General features: G+C 41.2%; 1 protein-coding gene across 3 annotated transcripts in view; it reads right to left on the bottom strand.

Annotated features, from left to right (window-relative positions):
* ZZZ3 (zinc finger ZZ-type containing 3) overlaps positions 1–17,847 on the bottom strand; it is a 33,448-nt gene extending 15,601 nt beyond the window's left edge. For 2 of the 3 annotated variants that reach the window (XM_086462897.1, XM_086462898.1), the window contains exons 1-2: positions 16,309–17,847; positions 1,300–1,438 (exon numbers count right to left, since the gene is read on the bottom strand). In XM_086462897.1, coding sequence (XP_086319023.1) covers positions 1,300–1,438; positions 16,309–17,819 — 1,650 coding nt within the window. In that variant the 5' untranslated portion in view covers positions 17,820–17,847. Of the gene's footprint in view, positions 1–1,270; positions 1,439–16,308 lie in introns of all 3 variants that reach the window. The other variant, XM_086462896.1, reaches the window with a different exon arrangement.
* Between the last annotated feature and the right edge of the window lie 3,581 nt (positions 17,848–21,428).

The following is a 21,428-nucleotide window of genomic DNA, read 5'->3' as shown; positions in this document are numbered from 1 at the left end:
TTTAAAGTGCCATGCAGCACACAGTTTTTTTAAGGAGAAGATATCTTTCAAGAGTAATACACAACAGTGCACATAAAATATGCAGCGGCACGGTCAATGATGGCTTATTGAGCATAAAACTCTAAAGCGTGTATTTCACAGCTGAAACCAGGTGTTTCTGACCTCCACAGCCTGTCACTGTCCATCTGTCTCTATCTTCGGTCAAACGTACCCTATGCCCAGGAACTACACTCTTCTTAACACAGGAAACTTCTTATAAGATTCAGAGTTTTATCCTCTGATAAACTTAAACTTCCTCCCATCAAAGAAATCAATGCATATTCTACACTGATTTTGCTGTCTTCTGCCTAGAACACAACTTGGCAAAGCTCACCGCTTCAGTTAAAGGTCAACCTTAACAGTATCATCCCTTTGGTTTGGAGACAAAAATACACCAGATACTGTCAACTATCGTTAGTATCTCCCCCTACAAGGATTATCAATGCAACACTATTACATCATGCATGCTGTTGACTCGTCTCAAAATTTAATGGGAAGGCAACTCCTGAAACCAAGGGGCTTACATCAGACCTATCCTCAAACCTAGGCTCTCCAAACCTAGGAACAGAACCATAAAACACCTACTTCATCCCTTGCTGAAATACAACGTCTCGCTACCAGGCTAGAAGGTCAAGCGTGTTTGTCACCATTAGACGTGGCAAGAAAGCATTCAAGCTTTAAACACCTCTTCAGTATCCGTGCTACTATGATTATTTTTTTTAAAAAAACCCCAACTTGACAAGAACATGTTTCCTTATAAAAATTAGTTCTCCTCCCTCAGACACTACTGCGTTATCCAGAGCTCAGGTATCCTTTCGAGTGGTCATTTTGGTTTTAGGCTACGAACTACACTTCCTGCTCTTTAAAAGCACCCTACCAAACTCACTCACAGTACAACACAATTTCTCTAACAACAATTCTTGAATGATGAATGATCTGATGCCTTACTATGAATTACTTCCAGGCACCCTTAGATTTCAGGTTGTCTTTAACTACCTACATTACAATTAGAAATTTAAAGATTACATTTCTACAAACCAAAAAAAGGAAAGAAAGCATTTCTCAAAATCATCGAAGACCTATGTCTTACAGATTTAATATGGAAACAAAGGGCCATTTTTGCTCAGCAGATAAAGGATTTTAAACACATAACGTTTAAGCAAGTATGTATAGAATTCTCTGATTTCTACAGATGATGAATTACTAGTAAGTAAAAATAAAATATTCCAAGTAAGACTTAAGAAAAGCCCATTGAAATACCTTCTTCTGGAGTCTTTCCACAAATCCAATAGGATCTTTCAGTGCTTCTCTCTGGTGTCTGCCTAAACTTTCAAGGTCTTGAACTGCTTGAGTACGTTGAGCCTCGAGTACAGCAATCGTCTGTAACAGTCTCTGATAACTACAGAGACAAAGGAAAACATCTCACTAAATTTGTCTTTGAAAGTGACACCCCCACATCTAAATACTAGCCATGATTATCTACTAGTATCTACCTGATTTCATAGCCCATCTGAAACAGTTCATAGACATTTTTACTGTATTATATAAAAATTACATCAATCTTATTTTAACTAGCAGATGAATTTATATAAACCCATTTAATAAAAATTAAATAAATAAAACCCACCAGTGACTTCCATTAAATGTAAATTCTATACTAGCTAAAACTAGGTTGTCCCTGACGCAGCATTTTCATATTCTCAATAGCTGTGACCAACAAGCTTTGCTTACAGAGTTAAAAAAACACAAACAAAACGACCTAATTTCTCTTCCACTTCAAAACCAGGTTCCTTCCACGCCAGTACAAACGGCTCTACCACAGGATTTCATCACCTCGCTCCAGCACCCACGGGTGGGCAGGAACGGCCTGGGGACCGCACCTACAGTCCGTGGAAGCCTCACCAGAGAGCAGGACCGCGAGTCACTAAGGAAATGTAACGACAAACCAAGGAACAAGCCCATGCGACACAGGTACCCACAGAGCACAGGGTCCCCAGGGCTCGGCAGCGGGGGAGCCTGTCCGCTCCCACACGCCCGCCGTCCCGGAGCCGCGCGCGGTCGCGATGGTCGGTTCAGCAGCCACGTTGGGAGTCGCTGCTGGGACTGCCGCCCCGCACCCAGCAACGCGCGTGTCCCAGAGGGCTCCCTGCGAAGCCGGCTCAGCCAGGAGGTCACGCAACACCGTAACACAGCCTTTAAAAAGCGGATAGCTACGCTGAACACCTTTCACCAGCTCTAAGGGTAGAGGTGTCCACTGCAGTTTCCCAGTTACCCACGGGCCCTGTTGCTGCACATCATTATGGATCAGCCACACGTTTTCACGGAGATGTTTTCTGACATGTAATATTACAACTGTGTTTTAGTTCAGCACAAAGCGCACACTAAAGCCAGGTAAGATGCATTCACTACTACAGTATTTCCGTAAACCTTCTTTCTGGTCCCTTACTGCTAAAACAAAGACAAGCCTAACACGATGAATCCCACGTGCTTGGCAGAAAAGATCCAGAGGTTACTGAGCTAATGCAAGTTTTCCGATTGACTGCGCTGGTAATTGGGTAAGGCTTTAAGCGGAAAGAAGTAAACAGCCCCAAGGCAAAATACTGGCTTTGTACCATCAAATATTTCAGTTTCTACCTAGAGATGCAATTTTCTTTCCACTCCAATGTAATATTTGCATAAAATATAGCCATACCTTCTGAAGTTTGAAACCAAAATACTGAGCTTGTTTAAACCAGTCGGATACAACTCTGTTACGAATTTATTATTATTTAGATTTGTCTGCACATATTCAGGTTTATAGGCAACTAAGACCTAAAATGCTTGTTAAACAGGCCATTAATATTGGAACAGTAGTGGAATATTTTCACTACTGAAGAAGTGCTCCCTTTCTTTCTAAACAAAATAAAGCATAAAGCTTCTTCACATAAAGCAAGACAATTAATAGAGCTTGAACAGGTGAGATTAGTTATGGAAACAGGCGAGTTAATCCTCAAACAGGTGAAAAGCGAACTTCAGAAGTCCCTCACAAAGGGGTGAGGGCACACCAAAAGCGGCCGGAGCCAATACCGCAGTCAGAGGGTTGCGGCCTTACAGGAACCCTTGTACTCGGAGTGAAGACCCTTACTTGGATTTTAGGAGCAGCACCTGACCGCGGCCTGGCTTAGCGCTGGGAGCTCCTCCTGGCAGGCGCCTGCCCAGCGTGCTCCAGAGAACCAGCGCGGGCAGGCTGCTGGCGTCCGCGGCAGCACCACGCCGGAGCTCCCTGGTTCTTGGGGGAGAGGATGGGACCCGGCCGGACAGCAGAAAGGCACCTTATCCAGGTGCCCCAACGTCCGTACGAGGCGCTGGAGCTAACTCGAGTCATGGTGACAGAAGCACAGCAGCGTGCACTAAAACGTGCATCCAAGGAGATGTTCAAGCATTACCTGCCTCTCTCTGCTTGAGCCATTTTACCTCATTTATTCAACCTGTATTGACGTGATTGCTGTTCCAAATGAAATGGAAAAAAAATAACAATTTCTTTAAAACATTTACATACAGAGAAGAAAAAACGCAACCCAATGTTGGCAGTTTAGACGAAGTGCTAGTTTAACAATGATTCACGTGTGCAGACCGGCACAAGAAGTCATTTTAATGAGGTGGCCTTCAATCATTAAATCTGAACGGAAAGAGAAAAAATTACATTTGGGGAGAAACAGCAAACAAAACAAGAATAATGAACTCCAACTACTTCCCTCATTAAAACATTCATGTGACCTCACTGAAGCGATCACGGACTTGAAAATAAACGGTTCAGAAGCGACACCTCTGGTCTTCGTGGAAATATGTAAAACATTACAAGAACATCAGGATCGTTCAGAAACATGTCACGTGATGTTGGTCTGTGGCTATACAGCACTATTATCATGTAATAATTCAAGAGAGAAAAAGGAGGTTTTGAGCAAACTGTTCAGACAAAAACATTTCCCAGCACTTCTTTGTGCCTCCGCTAAAGAACTGTGTTAACTTGGAGCTATTTACTTCACCTTCCATATTCAGCTTTTATGAATTAATATATTCTGAAACCCAGGAAAAAGACTGCAATTTTATGAAGAATATCAGAAGTATTTAAATGCACAAAAATGTGCATTTTGGGGGTCTTATATTGCCAAGGAAAACCTGAAAATACTAATCCTGAAATACAGTTTGCATAGTCCATATGCAGGGACTTCAGACTTGCTGCAGTACTGCATTCTCTCCAACCCATCACATGTCTGCTTAAATTCCAACAGGAGTTTTTAACCGACTGTATTATAATATGTCTGCCTATGTTAAGGTTTGAACACTACTGTTTTCACAGGTTTGTACAGGCTTTTAGTTCTCTGGCCCAACATGACTGTAATAGAGCCAAGTATTTCTCTGAAAAAGCAGTAAGCCAAATAACAACGCACATGTTGGGCACTTTCTCGAAGCCTTTGTCTGTTCTGGCTTCTTAAACTCAAACAGTAACGTACCACTTCTGCCACATCAAGCAAAAGACACTGTGTGCATAATTTCCAGGACTATTTTAAAAAAAAAATAGAAAAAGAAAAAGAAAGGTGGCCAACAGTCCTACTGTCCATCTTCCAAGGTTCTTTGTGAATAAGCACAACAGTTACGATTCAAACTACCACCTGCAGCTGCACTAACGTTCCCCAAAACTAAAAAAGCCTAATGCAGGTAGACAGAAAGTAGATGGAACCTACTAGTCTGCTGCAAAACTGGCCCCATCCTTCAATGAGACAATCAAAAGAGCCACCGTCTCTACATTACCCAGCTACAGTTACACTGCTTTCTCTGAAAGAGCTGTGAGGAATTACTAAGGAAAATTCTCTTACATCTTCTGCACAATCTGAGTAAATCTGTCAGTCATATCCCCTATGCTGACTGAACTACACTTCTCTCAGCTCTAATTACTAAATTGTTAGCACATACAAAACCCAAAGCAGGAGAACTTTCAGTCTACGGAATGTAATTCCGTGTTTCCACAATCCCAGTATTGAAACACTCTTGTAATTTCTTAAATCATGTTAACTGCCAGGAATCCTCTCCACGAACACTTGAATAATTCAGTATAGTACAGGAACAGTTTCAGTACATCTATGCTGAAAAACCTTGAATAACACAGGCTTTTGAGGGACTGATATTTAAAAAAGGAAAGCCGCCTCTTGGAGACTGATATCGATTGGCAGGGATTCCGGACAATTCAGTTGTTCTGCTGCAGTGACAACTACTCCACTCTTATAAATTGCTCCATAAAATAATTATCACACAGCAGAGCCGTATTTCCGGAAGTCCTGCCATAAGCAATCCGTAATCCCACTCTTCATTTCCATGAGCCTTGCTCTAACAGTGATTAGGGACACAGCAGCCTCCTCTCGTGCTGTGACAAAGCTTGAGAACAGCGTAGCTCGTACCCTAATGAGCCCCACACTTCCATTTTGAGCCAGTTTTCTGAGATCTACTTTCAAGATGCTTTTGTACCTGCACTCTTTCCATACTGTGATGAAGAATTTAACTTTTAGGTAGCTAATTCAAATTAGAGCACGGAATAAAATAAATAAGTGAAGCTTTTCAGTTCAATTGCAGTAAACAAATGTGAAGCATCAGTCTTGTTCTGTTGAACAGTGTAAGGGGCAGCCATAAAAGCTGGTAACATTCTGTTCGTAACATTCACCAAACACCACAAGAACGCCAAGCCTCCTCTAAAAACAAGCCCCCTGCAAAAACCTAATGCTCAGGCATTTAAGAACACATGAGAAAATTCTCAGCTGCTGGTCTCATCCATAAAAATGAAGAATTTTCATCTTAAGTGTCTTTATCCAAAGTAAACTTACACTTGAAAGTAAACTTGAAAGGAGCAAGAGATATCTCTCAGCACTACTATGCACTCTTTGTTGGACTTCCCTCATCTAATATTCCACATAACTGTCAGCCATTTTCTCACTTTTAAGCTAGAGACCTGGGAACGGCAGTATTACTCCTACTCTGCCCTCAAATAAAAATAAACGGAAGGAGGTCCTTGCCAGTCCAAAGTTTAGTCCTTATTTAATCTTTTTCAACCTTACATAATCACCTCAAGTAATGATACCATGAACATTCACATTTACTTTATATATAACTCATGCAACTTTGCCTTGAATTTTCTCAGTATTCAGACAAATTTACAGACACATAGGCAAGTGTTTATTACTTGCTTTCAGCATGAACCACAGATGGACTTAAAACTCTTGCATTGTTATCACAATGATAATTTTTTCACTTATTTAAATATTTATCATTGTTAGATCACTAGCGCAACTCTAGCCGGTGTTTTTTAAAAGCTGACAATACATAATACAGTTTCATAATGCTAGTAGGTGACAAAGGTGACACCAACAATGGAAAACCGTAGCAAAAAATCATTTGTAACATATACAATAAGATCAGCACACAGCGTTCCCTGCAATTTATTGTCTGGATACCCACCAAACTACTTGAAATAAAAGAAGTTACTTTCTCAACTGTACTCGCCTGACAAGGATCACCCACCACCTTGCAAAGACGTGTACTTCGATGCCTACTTAAAAAGAAGTGACCTGCCCTCTCAACTACAAAATGCTGTGCAGCTGGTGGCCATCACTTTCCACTCCCAAAACTAACTGCACTTCTACAGTTCACAATATGATAAAAGGTAGAGTGTATCAGTTTTGGGGATTAGAAGGTAAAAATGTGTGTACCATAATTCAAGTTCCATATTAGAAATACTGGTTATTTCTTACGCAGCTAGGATTTGTTTTAAGCGAAGGAGTATACACTTCTCGTAACAAACCATGGCTGAGATACATATAGAAAAAATACCAACTCTAAAGTAAACCTGGGTTTTGTGTTTCCAAGAGCTGTGACACAAAATCGGTAGGTATCAGTAACCGGGAGGATTTGAGCAAGTCTTTGTTTGATTGCCATCTACTGGCACTCTAGCAAAGTACAGATTAAAACCTGCTCTCCCATACTTAGTCGTTTATCACTCTGGATTTTGGTCTACTGACCGTGATCCAGAAAAAAAATCCCTTATTAGATGCCGAGCTAAGAAAGTGGATATTGAACGTGTTCTAAGACTGCAAATTACTGCAGGAAAAAGGAAACAGTAACTGCACTTGGAATTTCCACATTAATCCAAGGCAGCTGTGGTAAGAGACTGCCTTCCTGGAGAACCGCTAAGTCAGACCAAACACAATCTTCTCACTTCAAAGAAGCGAGCATTTTGGTTGGTTTGGGATTTTTTGTTGGTTTGTTTCCGTTCAGAAATACCAGGTCGTGCTTCCAGCTGTTAAGCTTGGCCTCCAATCCTTGCCAGTGTCACGATACAGTAATTTTGACACTGTAGGGTTTCTTGCAAATTATTCTGGTGTGCATCTGAGATGTAAAAGGATCTGTCCCCGCAGCCGGGAAGAGCGCTGGGTTTCGGCGCTAGACTTGTAGAGAGCCCGCGACAGCAACAAGGAAGCAGAAGGGGCTGACGAAGAGCGGTCCCTCCTCTGACCTCCCTTCAGAAACAGAGGGGAGTTTAAGGGCCTATATCCACTCCCGTCAGGACTGGCAGGAGCACCTTTGCCTGAAGAAAGCAGCATATGGCAGGTTTTTACTTGCCTCATGCTTAGACACATGGCCAAGGTAATCTACTTAGAGCCAATTCTGCAACTCATTGTGGAACCGTTCTCCACTCCAGCTTAACCTCTTTACAGGTACTGGGATTTACTGTACTTTCTCTACCCATATTTAACAGGTGTGCTCCAGATCTTTCAAAGGAATTCCAAGATACGGAAATAATTAAACTGCATCTCCGTTTTAGATATGACACAACTGAAGTATACACTATGTAGCTTCTCCAAGTCTATCGTGCCAGTAACAGAACAAAACCTGCTAGTTCTGAATGCCAGCCTCAGGCTATAATACACACCCATTTAAAACAAAACAGAATGAGGCCAAAAATAACATTTTTTTTTTTTAAAAAAAACCACTTTAAAAAACCCCCAACCAACCTTAAACCAAAAGAGAAAACCCTACTGCAGCCTTTTACCTGGACGCAAAAGAGCATTTCCGCCCTAATTTTACCTTCCTTCTAACTTTCACAGCTCCAGACGTATTTCAAGCATCTGAACAGTATTTTATTGGTTATGAACTTGTGGTGTCCCTTTCCTTCTTAAATCCTTAACTCTGCCCCCGGAACAGAACGCCCACTCATCTATTTCTACAGGCTTCATTCTAATCAAGAGCTGCCCACCATATGCAGCAGGATCTACTATCAGCTCTAGAAAAGCACCTTTATCAAATATCCACGTTTCCAGCAAGTTTTCAGAATTTTTAGTAGCAATTTGGTCTCTGTGCCTCTAAACAAACATGTAACTTGTTTCAGTCTTGTCAACATGAAAGGTTAAAACATCACCCACCGGCTCTCCCCCAGTTACACACGTTAGTGCAGCCTTTTGGTCTTCCTTGAACAGCACTTTCTGAAGTACCTGCCTGCGGAACAGCGACATCCATCAGTGAAGACGACACAGGTCCCTGTCCTTCCTCTATTTTCAAGGCCTGAAGCGACATGAGGAAATGGCAGTAAAATAGCTTTCCTCACAAGGGGCACGGAAAGAAAGACCGACAGCATACCTCCAACTCTTTCTCCTCTCTTCCCATCATCTCTAATGAGAATGGTCCCAATTCCTTTACTGGGAGAAAATACCACGGATTCCTCCAGTATCTCCACTTAAGATATTCTTCTCTGAAAAGACGTTGGGGAAACGAACCATTCAGAAGGGGCTTTCTTCCAGAGACAAAAGAGAAGCAACCCATGTTACCATGAAACCAACCCCAAGTGTACAGAAATCCTCTGCACAGAGACATCGGAGACTGCTGCCAACACCGATTACTGCACTCCTTCAGCTCACTCGGCGTTAGCTTAGGCACGTTTGCACTGCAACCCAGGGAAGACCCCCCGATTATTCAGGTGTATATTCTTGCAAGTATCCTGCTACAGTAATATCTGAAGACTGTAATGGGATGACAAGAACATCGCAGACAATCATGAGAAGCTGAATGCTCTAACAGCAAGACAAAGAATTATTCACTCAATCACTTTTGGCTAAAGAAGGGGAAGAAAAGTTAGAAATAAGGAAGAAAATTAGCAAAATGCATATTTTTATTAGTACTCACTATGATAACAAACCATGGACAAACACAGTTGGTCCTTGGCTTAAGAAGCATGAAGCTTTCAAAGGCTGTAATACAAAAGAACAGCACATCTTCACCTTCAACTACGCAAAGCAAAATAAAGATGGGTGACACCGAGAAACTGACAATCAGCTGGCTATTCCTACCAAGAACAAAATACAAAGGAAACTGAAAAGCAGGCTCTTTCCTCCTCTCAAAACAGCATGTAAGTACTTTCTAGTTCCAAAGAAACATCCATCTGGATTAGAACTTATCGCCGAGACTCAAACGAGCATCAACACGTAACGCTTGTGCAACTCCTTTCTAAAGGACACTGCCAGTCAGTTCTGTGGCTCATGACGGAGATGCTGTCAAAACTTCATGTGAGACCAGAACCAATACTTAAGACTGGTAACGGGGTTATTTCAAGCTTGGTGAGCTAAAACTGAGGAGTAGAGACACCTGCATTCTCATGGCACACGCCAGTCACTAAGGTGTTGTGTTCTTGGTGGCATCATTACGCTTACTGATACTTTAGCAAAACCCTTGTACATCCCCACCAAGCAGGCAATTATGGCAATATAATTTGTCCCGTCTCACCAGACAGGCTGTACGTGGGTATAACCGGCACAACCACACTTCACCACTTCTGCTTTCGCTAAGGTCCCCTTGTGCGCAGCCAAACACAGCCAGGGCCTCACCCTCCACAGCTGTGCGGGGCGGCTAAGTCCCCTCCCCATCTTTGCTTGGTTTTCTCTCTCGTTTTAAATCAGGACCATGAATTTCCTACGGCCTTTGGGGTTTTTTCCAACAGATACTTCCTACATACACCTCAAAACCATTTTTGTTATTTACTAATACTTAATTTTCCAGTTAAATGAATTTACCAATGAGGATCCTTGGACATGGTAAGCATTTCCAAATGAACAGCTGGGAAAGTAAGTTTCTACCTTTTTCCGTATTAAAATACTGCGTTTTTATTGTTTTTTAAAAATTTGTGCATTTTTCCCCCATGATTTTTGATCCATGTTGGCCAAAAGTTGGACAGACCAGCTGCATTCCTGTACCTCCGCTAAACCCCGGCCGTTGGGAAAGGGGTAGAGGCCGCAACTACTGTCTCTGCAAGAGGACGGCGCACGGAAGGCTGAAGGCCACGTCCCTCCTCCCACCGCCCAGCCGAGCCCTCAGCACCGCAGGGGCAGCTCCGTGCTGGAGGGCTCGTCCTGCCTCCCGGCACAGAGGGCTCGGGCCGCGGGCAGGCACCGGGTGAGCCGGGGCAGCAGAGCACGCCAGGAGCGACCGACACCAACCCAAAGGGGTCGCGTCAAGCCCTGCTCTCCACGGCGTTTCGGCAGCGGACGGCAGCAGGGCTGCGCTGTGCCCAACCGCGGGTCACACCTGCCGGGACGGGGACCGGGCCGAGGCACGCGGGGTGCGATGGCCCCGACCGGAGCGAGCCCCGGCTCAAGGGGGAACCGCGGATGTGGCATGTGCCCAGGCCGTTCCCGCTTGCACGTGAAGAACTCTACTGCTTGGCGTTTATTGAATAGTTCATGTCATTATAAAACATGATTCTATGATCACAAAAACACTGAACTAAACCTTAATCTTTAGCCCCACAATCATTGTGTCTCACTTACAACTTTGCCTTTGCTAAGTATTTATCGACAGAAACAACTTTGCAGAACATGATAAAATAATAACACTGGCAGTAAAAAATTCTCAAAATACTTTGTATCTTAAGCTGGTGTAAAATACAACAAGAATGTCATTAATAAATGTGGTTGTATGCCTGTTACATGACCACAACATGTTTTAATAACACCATTATCTCCAGTACCAAAGTGCAGTTGATCACAAACTCATATGAGAAGTTTGTAATGGATTTCTGTTATATTTCTATTTCGCAGATGAACTAGCTGCAGCATTCACTTCTACACGAAATGAGATTTCTACTTAAAGCTGATTTAATTTTCTGTTACTAAGACAATCTACCAGACAGCAGAAACCACTCTCTGAAAAAAGTGCCATTTCGCCGTATGTTTAAGTTTTACATTAATAGGTAGTTTAAGAAAAATATCACTGATTGCCACACCACTCCTGTGTGGAACTAAGGATGAACTAAAACACATCATAATCTAATATACATGGCATATATGCTTTTTAAAAAAAATTACTAACTGCTATTATTCTTCAAGGCTCAGAATGTGTACTTCACCACTTCTTCTGTATGTTCTATAAAGGACTCTGAGCTTACATGTTCACAAAATAGTTGCCCTCTCCTAACATACTTGACCCCAGTGTGGATCAAAACTGCTACCACAAAAGGTAACTTGATTTGCCTGATTTATACCAATTCCCTTAAAATGAAACAACATAACAACGGAAATCTCCTCAGGCTAAGATTGTATGTCTCACAGCAAAATGAGACAAAGGTGTCCTTAAAAATAATACAGGAGGATATTTTTTTCTATAGCATTGGCTACTCATAGCTACATGACATCACTACAATGGAATGTTAGATTATCTGGTTTATCTGCACATTAAAATAAATCCATACTGTGTGATAAATTTGACCTTAACTCCAAGACATATATCTGATTATACAGGGATAAATTACAAAATCGATGACATATTTTTATTCTTACCCAATATATACGAAGACAGCTATAGAGATTTTATCTTAAAATATACTAATAAAAAGTAGTTTAATTTTTAATACTGATTGTCACCCAGTTAAGGGAAAAACACGGTGCAGGTAAAATCAGAAGTTCACCTTAGTGAAAAAGACTGCTACAGGATTACGGTAGAGTTGCGCTTTAAGAAGATTCTGTTCAAGGAAGTTCCCAAATAATTGGTACAGGAAGGTGCAGCAGACCCTACTCTAACAAGTCACATGCAGTAAGGTGAACTTCTACAGGGAGCCGATTTAATCCGATGCATCGGGCAGAAACATTTGTCACCGAGTAAACACAAAACCTGCACCACAGGAAATGCCACGGATGTTTCTTCTCTTTCTCACGCTCACGTAACACTAGCAGTGCGCCCAAAGACACTGGCAGTATTGCTGTGAACTGTCAATTATTTATTAAACCTGACTGTACAGTCCCTCACAGTGCTCTCTCTTTCCCAGGCCTCTGCAACAACACAACCCACCGTAGGTAAGAATTCACAAGACTGGGTTTTAAGAGATGTACTGAAGTACCTCATTTTAATCTGTCTTCAGTTTAAATGTCAGCACAGCTATTATGACTTCAAAAATTGTAATGTATTAAATGAAACCAAAGATATATGAAAATATCTATTTACTGAACAAACACAAGGTCCTAACTCTTGCAACCGCAGGCCTGTAGGCAAGTGCTCAGGCATTGTCCTTCTGTTTCAGCCAGCTTACCTATGGGCCTAAGTGGTCCCTATAAAGCTAACCACAGTTTATAGGATCCTAGAAATACACTTATAATGCATTATATGCACAGCAAAACTCAATTCCCCAATTATATCTTCATCTAGAACTCAGAGCTCAGTGTTAAAACAAAAATTTTCCCTCATGCAACCTCATACCTGCCAAACATTGCAAATCCCCAGAGAGAGCAGAGAGGAAGAAGAAAAAAAAAGAAATAAGGGCAGAAAATGCAACACTGGGCAAAGCGGAAAATGTAATGAGTATAAAATATTGCATAAGACAGAAAATTAAAATAAGCTACTGCACTGTAAGAAAGAATTAAACTACAAAAAGATACAGCAGAGAGACAGAAGAAACTCCTGAGGAAAGACATATGCAAACCACTAAGCCCAGCATATAAAATTAAGTGGTGTAAAAAGACTGCAATCCACAAGCTCAGTTTTGATGAAAATATCTCAAGAGAAAATGCAAAGGTTCCCAAGTCAGAACATACAAGCAGATTTCTCAAATATGCATCAAACCATATTTTTCTGAGAGGAATCACAACACACAGAAATTCAAATTGCGTGTGTAGTAACAGAAAAATTAACATTAACACTACTTTGCAGTTATACAACCCCCTAGATCACTCTGGTTTTATCTACATGAATGTCTACGTGGTGACAAAACTTCTGCTCAGAAATCTCAGCTCTGTCTTTGTAGGACAGATCTATTTTATTAAGAACATGCATCGTTTCAGCCTTCTCTCTGAATGATAAATATTCCATCATTTGCTTCTGTGATGACTATTTTTGCTATTATAACATCAATTTTTCCCAGAAATATTAATATATGAATGTTGTTTAACATCACAATATTCAGCAAGCAACAAAAGTCATATAAAAATCCCACAATATACATTCAGTTGTTTTTCTTATAGCAAGTCTTACCAACAGCTGTTGAAGGTTTCGGTACACCCGTATTTTATCAACATTACAATAATCTCTTGGAGAGTGAAAATCAGCTGTATGAACGTGTATGCCATCAAGCCCTGGAACGTGACAAGGCATCGCACACCTTCACAGACCCACCAAATGGCTCCCACCACACAGAGGAACACAGCTTTTTTCCCCCGCTGTGGATCACCCAAAGAATGATATTAAAGTTGTCTTGGAGAAATCTGCCTCCTCAGCCTAGCCAAGATGCTAATGTCTCTCCAACCCAACCCATTCTACGATTCTATGAATTTGCTTTTAAAGGAGAACAGAAATATAAACGGGAGGAAAAAACCACCCACACAGACTAGTTTAATGGCAAACCGAAGGAGGACAGAGGCCCGAAGCCGGGTACCACCCGAGGATCCAAGCAGCGAAGACCAGCACGCTTGGCTCAGCCAGAAGCATCACAGGCAAAGCGGACAGCCTTCACCCGGCAGCATGGCAGCCCTGGAATTCTTCACTTCCAACTGATCAGGGAAAGCATCGCTGCTAAAACCTTTCTTTTTTTTTTTAGTTTAACAGGTTAGAAAATAAGCACCAAATGAGATTAAACAAGGGTGTAGTTAAGACACTATTCCAGAACTGTAACACGTGAACTAGGAGTATCCTCCCATGAACTCTGGCATTTCTAAACTGTGGAAAAGGACGTAGTGCATCATGTTTGATTAACTCTTGAACTACAAAGTTCTGGATAAAGGACACCTGCACTCAAGTACCAAAATACAGACTTAAGTTCTTTAGAAGGATCCTATTACCATGAGGAACCACCAGAATACTAGATTTATTTACTTGCAAATATAAACAACAACAACAAAAAAAGACTGCCCATAATTTCCTGACTGTATCAACATTTTTCAAAGGGAAAACCAAATTGACCCAGCCTGCACTACCTCCAGTAGCACACTTCCCTTCTGAAAAGCGGAAATTATTCTTACTTGATCTAGAAGAGAATTCTAGCTCCGATTTTTTTTTGCCATCAAAACCCAGCAAAATAGAAGACAGGATAAAAAACAACAGCAATTTCCTTTGGAATTCTGCATTCAGGCAGCAAGTTAGTAGCAAGCTACCAAGTCCTAGTTGCACTTCCCAAAGCACCCCAACCAGCTCTCACCAACCTGAACAACCACCAGTCTCATCTTCATGGCAACCGTGTGTATGCAAAGGTAACACTAGGGCACCTTCCTGAAATTTCTCAAGAACAATTTAGATCTGTGTTTAATTTTAAGAACAGAAAAAAATACTGTTCTTTTTACAGTATTTACATTCAATTGCAGATTTAGACTTTTAAAAACTGTGCATTTCAGACACATTTAATTTGAAAGAGTAAAAGTTGAGGCTACATTCAAAAATCTGGCACGATTCTTATCATTCTTTTCCTAATAAACACAAAAAAACCCAAGACATATTACTAATGTATCTTTGTGCTAGCACAACTAGTGAAGTCATCCTACACATACAGGGACAAGAACATCCAAAACCGCCAAGACAACAATCCGTTTTTCCCATCTAGAATTTAGGCAAGAGCAATCTTCTCTCTACCTACCAGGAGGTGTCCGTACCCTTTGGGCTGGTGGCTGAAGCCACGGATATTTGATCGTTATTTTGAAATCACAGTTTGTCTGAACCATGCTCTAATTCACAATTTTCTCTGACTAAATTTATTTATTGATATCTAATACTGAACACAGTTTCATTATAAAAACAGTGCAACTCCAATACCCAAAAAAGCCAGTCAAACTTCTGCTGGATTAAACAATCATCTATGTACAATGACTGTGCTGTGACCATTTACACGAACGGCTCGCAGCACTTTAACTTTCACGTGAAGCAAAGCAAAGATCACCTGCACTCGGCCCTTCAGCACTCGCGACAAAACGTAGAACATCTACCAAACGGCAGAAGGCAGGAGTCAGAATAGCGCTGCAAAGACCTTGCAATAAAAACTGTGCCCGATCTATCGTCTGACAGACTTTCTGAATGCAAGCTTTCCTCACTGAGCAAACGGCCCTTTTGTGTCAAGAACCTCTTTCGCCGTTACCACAACTGTACAATTACACAGGTCTACTCACATTCAGATGATAAACAAAAAAATGGTCAGTGCTCATTTCCAATAATAATTAGAACATGTATATCTTTACATTTAATGAATACAAACAGCAATGTAGATATAATGTACTCTGGAGAAAGGTCTCAAATTGCTGCATTTGATCCACTTCCTTAACACCAAAAAGAAGTCTTTCCCAGGACCTCTGAGAATAGGTAGCTAACCTTAAATTCCACGTACAGCAGAACGATCATTTCGTAAGCTGTACGTGCTGTGCCTGTTGGATATGCTGACAAATAACTGAACTCTAACAGAGGATTAGAATTCCTTCAATTTTGTTTCCAGCTAGTTTTTTTAGAGAAAAGCGATAACAGATGTGTATTTAGAAAAAAATCAAACCCAACAACTGCTGGCTAAAGAATTCCTATTGCTAGAAATGTATAAACCACATTGCTGTACCATACTGCATATTAAATAGAGTTTAATTTTGTTTGAGGTAGAAACAAGGAAGAAAAATGAAGACTGAAGAGTATGAAAATTATAAAGCACTTAAATGTTTGTGAAAGTACTTTAAATACGTATTAATTTATATATTTTTGGTAAGAAACAAAAGCAGAATTCATGGTTACCATAGTTACACATACTCTTTGTTGTGTTTCAATGCCACATGATCTGATTCAAAGTAATACACATCAGGCTCTTCCTCATCATCCTCTGCAGTGTGGATGTTGGCACTCTCTTTGGCAGATGGTACATATCCAGCAACAAGCCTAGCCTCAGAAAGTGGCTTTCTTAGTCCGTCACTCCCAAGATCTCCTGTATTACCATTTCTCTCTTTTTCACTCTGTTTACTTTCTTCAGACTTTTTGGGAGATCCATTGATACTATTAATACCTACAGGTACATTCTTTTCAGTGGGACTAACATTATTTTCCTCAACCTGTCCGTTTTCTCTACAAGGAGAGTTATTTTTAGTAGGGCTACTTCTGGCAGGGGCAGCCCTTCGTGGTGAAGTTCTCAGTGTATATCTGTGTTCTTGGAGTTCCGACATAGATGTCATTTGAGCTGAAACACAGTCCAGCACTGAAGAATGTGGTTCAGGTTCACCTGAGATCGATGCACTGTCGTGACGAGCATTCGGGCTGCTATTGGTGTTTTCAGCACACTGTTCCTTAGAGGCACTACTATCTCCTACAACATCTACCTCCTCCTCCGAATCCCTTAGCAAAGATGACTGGATTTCAGAAAAGGACCCTGTAGCTGGCTCATATGCCTGAGTAGCATGCTCCTCAGGCAAGCAGTCATGTATTATTTTGTGGTCCTCTAACTTTACCTGTTCTTGAGAGTTTGTGCAAGGCACATAATGGTCTACAACACTGCCCTCCTTGCTGCCACTAAGCAACAACGAAGAATGGGCAAACGAGTTTCCGTTTTCTGCTACTGTTTTGTCCTTGGGCATGCAGGAACCAGCACTGTTTTGCTTAGTGTTCCCATCAAGCTGACAGTCATCACAGTTAAGAGAATGTGAGTCTCTCTCACCAACTCCATTGACAGTCTGATAGCCTGCGATCTCGTCAACTATTGCAGAATTACCAAATCCTTCTGCACAGACATTCACCTTTTTAACCTCCCTTTTGTCACAATCATCCAATATAAGACATCGACAAGCTCGCTTAGTCCCTGTGGAGACTGCATCATTGTCCGACACTAAGCTTTTATGCTCCAATGGTTCCTTCTCTGGTTTAGCAGGCAAGTCTTCCTCTGAACTGTTGGGTGCCTCTGAGCGTAGACAGCGCTTAATTCTTTTCAAAACTGGGGAAACAGGTTCTGCTTGTTTTTTTTCACAATTTTCCACAGTTTGTTTATCAACATTATCTTTCTCCGAAGTAGACAGCCCTCTCTTTCTAGGGCTCACCCATGATTCCCGAGCACTCTGTTGTTTCAAATCAGTAGTTCTTCCACCGTTACTTCCCTTCTGAGTTTGCACAGACTCTGGCCTCTTCTTTGGTGACCTTGATCGTATCTGAGGATGGGGCGAAGCTTCCTCTGGATGAGCAATACTACGGTTTCTTAATGTTCTACCACAAAAGTTTTCATCCAAACCATTTAAACCCACTGTAGATCTTGTAACACGAGTAGATCGAGAAGCAGCCATACTATGGCAAGTCCCTAAAGTATGTTCATCGTGATCCACTCACTGGGAAACCTTCAAAAAAAGGTAAACAAAACAGTCAAGAAAAATATTTAAAACACACCTACGGACATAGCAGATCTAAAGGATGTATTGTCACAAATGTACCTACTGTAAAACTGAACACGCCTATGCAATATATTAAAACCACTTCTTTCTGTGTATTTCTTCAGGGCACCGAAAGATTTTTCCATCTCAGCTACAAAGGAGCTGACTTCGTATTTGTGGTTGTCCTGGCTTTAGTACTGGTGTGTCAGCGTTGTTCACATTTATGCCTTACATAAGGCCGGAACGTTCCCGTTAGGCTCCAGTTACTAAAATACACCACTTTTATGTACTGTAGATATGATATAAAATACTGGTATCATTATTTGTCTGGTCGAATGAGAGGTATCAAATCACATTCTTATTAACTCACATTTTCCAGTTACATGGTTTCACATACTAAGACAGAAACCATTAAAATCGTATTTGCTTGCTCACTGGTTGCTTAAAACAAAACCAAATCACTCATAAATAACGAAACAGAATTGCAATTCTAATTTAACAGGGGATTAAACAAACAAATAGATCACACCAGTAAAAAACAGTTACAGTCATTAATAGCAAAAACAAAATGAAGCAAAATGCCTGAATCGGAATCATAACACCATTCAAGTTGGAAAGGACTTTGGGAGGTAGCCTAGCCCAACCTCCTGCCCGAACGAACACCAAGACCACATTCCAATTTAGTTACATGGGACACTGTCCAGCTGGGTCTTGAGGACCTCCAAGTACAGATATTCCACAACCTCTCTGGGCAACCTGTTCCAGTGTATAATTGTCCTTACAGTGAAAATACCTTTTCTTACACCCAGGTGGGGGCTTCCCTATTTTTGCATCCTTTAAGTCCACAAAAAGCCTGGCTCTATCTTCTCAGCCATCTCCTCTGCGGTATGAGGAGGCTGTTTCCCAAGCCTTCTCCACTTCTAAACTCTTCATACAGTTGGTGAGATGAATCATCACCTACATCAGATTTAAGTAAATTCGGACTCAAAGCTAAGTTTAAGACATCCAGTTTGAGAGTGTCTGTATTTCAGATTTCATGGTGAACTGTAGGAGTACTTGACTTGCCCTGTCTCAAAATAACATTTTTAACAGACATCAGCTCAGTCTTATCCTTCTATTCATTTAATCTTTGAAAATTCAATGTGTCAAACTGCATATCACCACAAACCTGTCACAATATCCATGATAATGAATAGATTCACACTTGTACCTAATGGCATACCCTCCCTTTTCTACCTACCCAAATTCCAGATTATACAAACCTGTTCAACTGACATATGATGTGAAGACTTAAAATTTTAAATATGGAATCAACCTTTTACACATGAATTAGAAAGGCTGAATATGACAAACGGTGGAAAACTGCTTCAATACGTGTTTTTCATCTTCAGCAGAGGTGGGGGGGTGGGGGGGAGCGTACACTACTTAGGTGTCAGATGGTGCTAGAGCAGAAAAGAGAGCACAGGACACCACCAGTACACCTCTTAAGCATACGATTCTGTTTGACAATTAACAGTAATTACTATGCTGCCTGTAATGCAAGCAGCATTTCCTAATGAAAGTAACGTACCCCGAAGTACTGCGTGGTGCAGTTCTAGGCACAACTGTGTAAGGCAGCACATCGTCTTGTGTAGCGAAGCGAACACAGGAACAAAGTGCAAGTTTCAATGTTCTCCAAGCTGCGCTGTACCTGCGCTGCCACAGCCCTCCCGCTGCCTGGCAAGGCGCTGCTTGTGCTCCCGGGGACGCAGGCACAGGGCTGCGGCCGAGCTAACCTCCACCCCAGCCCTTTCCAAGGAACAACCCAATGCCAGCGCACACTCTGGTGAGGAACTACGGCTGAGCTCCACCGACGTTAGAAACCATATGTAAGACAGAAATCTTTACTGATTTGGTGGATGTTACTCTCTAAAGAAATACACCTTATCGGAAAAGTGAAAAAGTTATTATTCACTTAGCAAGAAAGGTAAAAAAAACTTACCATTGCAAAACTAGAAGAAATATAAACTCCTGACATGTCATACAGCAGACTCTTACTGCGCCACTCGAATGGTATCAGTCACCACTGCCGATACCCATGATGTAATCCAAATGCCTTTTTACCAGTTGACGCCATCACATTAACAAGATTTTGAAAACTGTTGAGAAAAAGACAAAGGCATCAGTAAACCACTTAAATTATTCCATTAGAAATTAAGACGACTGCAACAGGACATATGAAGACTAACAGCTTTTTTAAGAAGCAATTATCAATTTTACAAGTGTCCTACATAGCGAACGGTACACTATAAAGTAATTAAGAATGTGAAATGCTAATTAAGGTTTCAAATGTAAAATACCTTTCTTGGCTATTTTAAGTGATCCACTGTGTCACGCTAAAGATGAGCAAGCAAATGAATTCACAACAGAGTCGTGTTAGGGTGTTCAAACCTCAGAAGATACTTGAAGAGACACAAGAAAACAAGTACTGAAAGATATTACTAGAAGTAATGAATTATGAAATGCATTGTCAAATGTATTTTATAATTAGATACGCAGTGAAGCCAATTATTTCTGCTATTTAATTTTAATCAACTGAGCAGGACTCAAAACTTACATCAGTTCCAAATCCCTGAATAACCTTCATCTCCACAATAAGAGTGAAATGCTTTCCGGAGTTCACATTAATCCTATTTTTCACCCAAGGAAAACAACGTATACTGCCTGGGTTACAGTGCAAGTGAACCAATTTCGGTACCAAAAGACAGAAATAAGTCTATGGATCCAAAAGCCACACAATGCTTTCAGTTGCCTCCGGCATTTGGGCACAGTGCCAATGCCCAACAGCTGTTACTTGAAAAAACCACAACAGGAATTGCATTTAAGAACACCCAGTACTACGGAGGCACCATAAATCACTCTAGAATAGCCATTACTGAATCTGTCTTCATATTCTGTTGATTTCATAAAAGTGAACTTATTTTCATACTGACAATTCAAAAACTTCATGATGCAAAACACAAGCTGACAGGTTTCTCCACATTCTTCTTTGTACACAGTTATTACATTTAGATTATGTATGTCCAAAGCCTTTGGAAATTGTCTTTACTCCCAACCTACTTAAGATTTCATAGCGGTAAGAGCAGAAAAATGCCCCATTAAGCTGACAATTCAAAATATAAACTGAGCCAAGTAAGAGGAGAGAAGAGATTAATTATGCGCAGTTACAGTAAAATTCAATAATGGAAGGTATTTCTACAATGACTTTAGATGAAGTATCATAAATTCTATTATATGGATAACTACATCAAACTATTCAGTGGAATTTCTTAGTTTACCAAACAGCACAGAACCGCCATGATAAAAGGCAGCAAGGAAAACCACTTGCGAGCGCCAGAGGGAAACGACTGAAGGGACGAGCGAGAGGAGCAGCTGCTGCTTCGCCGCACGGGGAATGGTGCAGGAACAGCGAGAGATGAACTCCATAAAGAGCTCCAGCATCAGGAGCCTCGCGGTGTCCCCCCACCATCGAGCTCCTTGCGTTTT

Source organism: Leptosomus discolor, chromosome 3, assembly GCF_034619465.1.
Source record: "Leptosomus discolor isolate bLepDis1 chromosome 3, bLepDis1.hap2, whole genome shotgun sequence".
Classification (NCBI taxonomy): Eukaryota; Metazoa; Chordata; class Aves; order Leptosomiformes; family Leptosomidae; genus Leptosomus; species Leptosomus discolor.
This window is presented reverse-complemented; position numbering and strand designations above follow the sequence as displayed.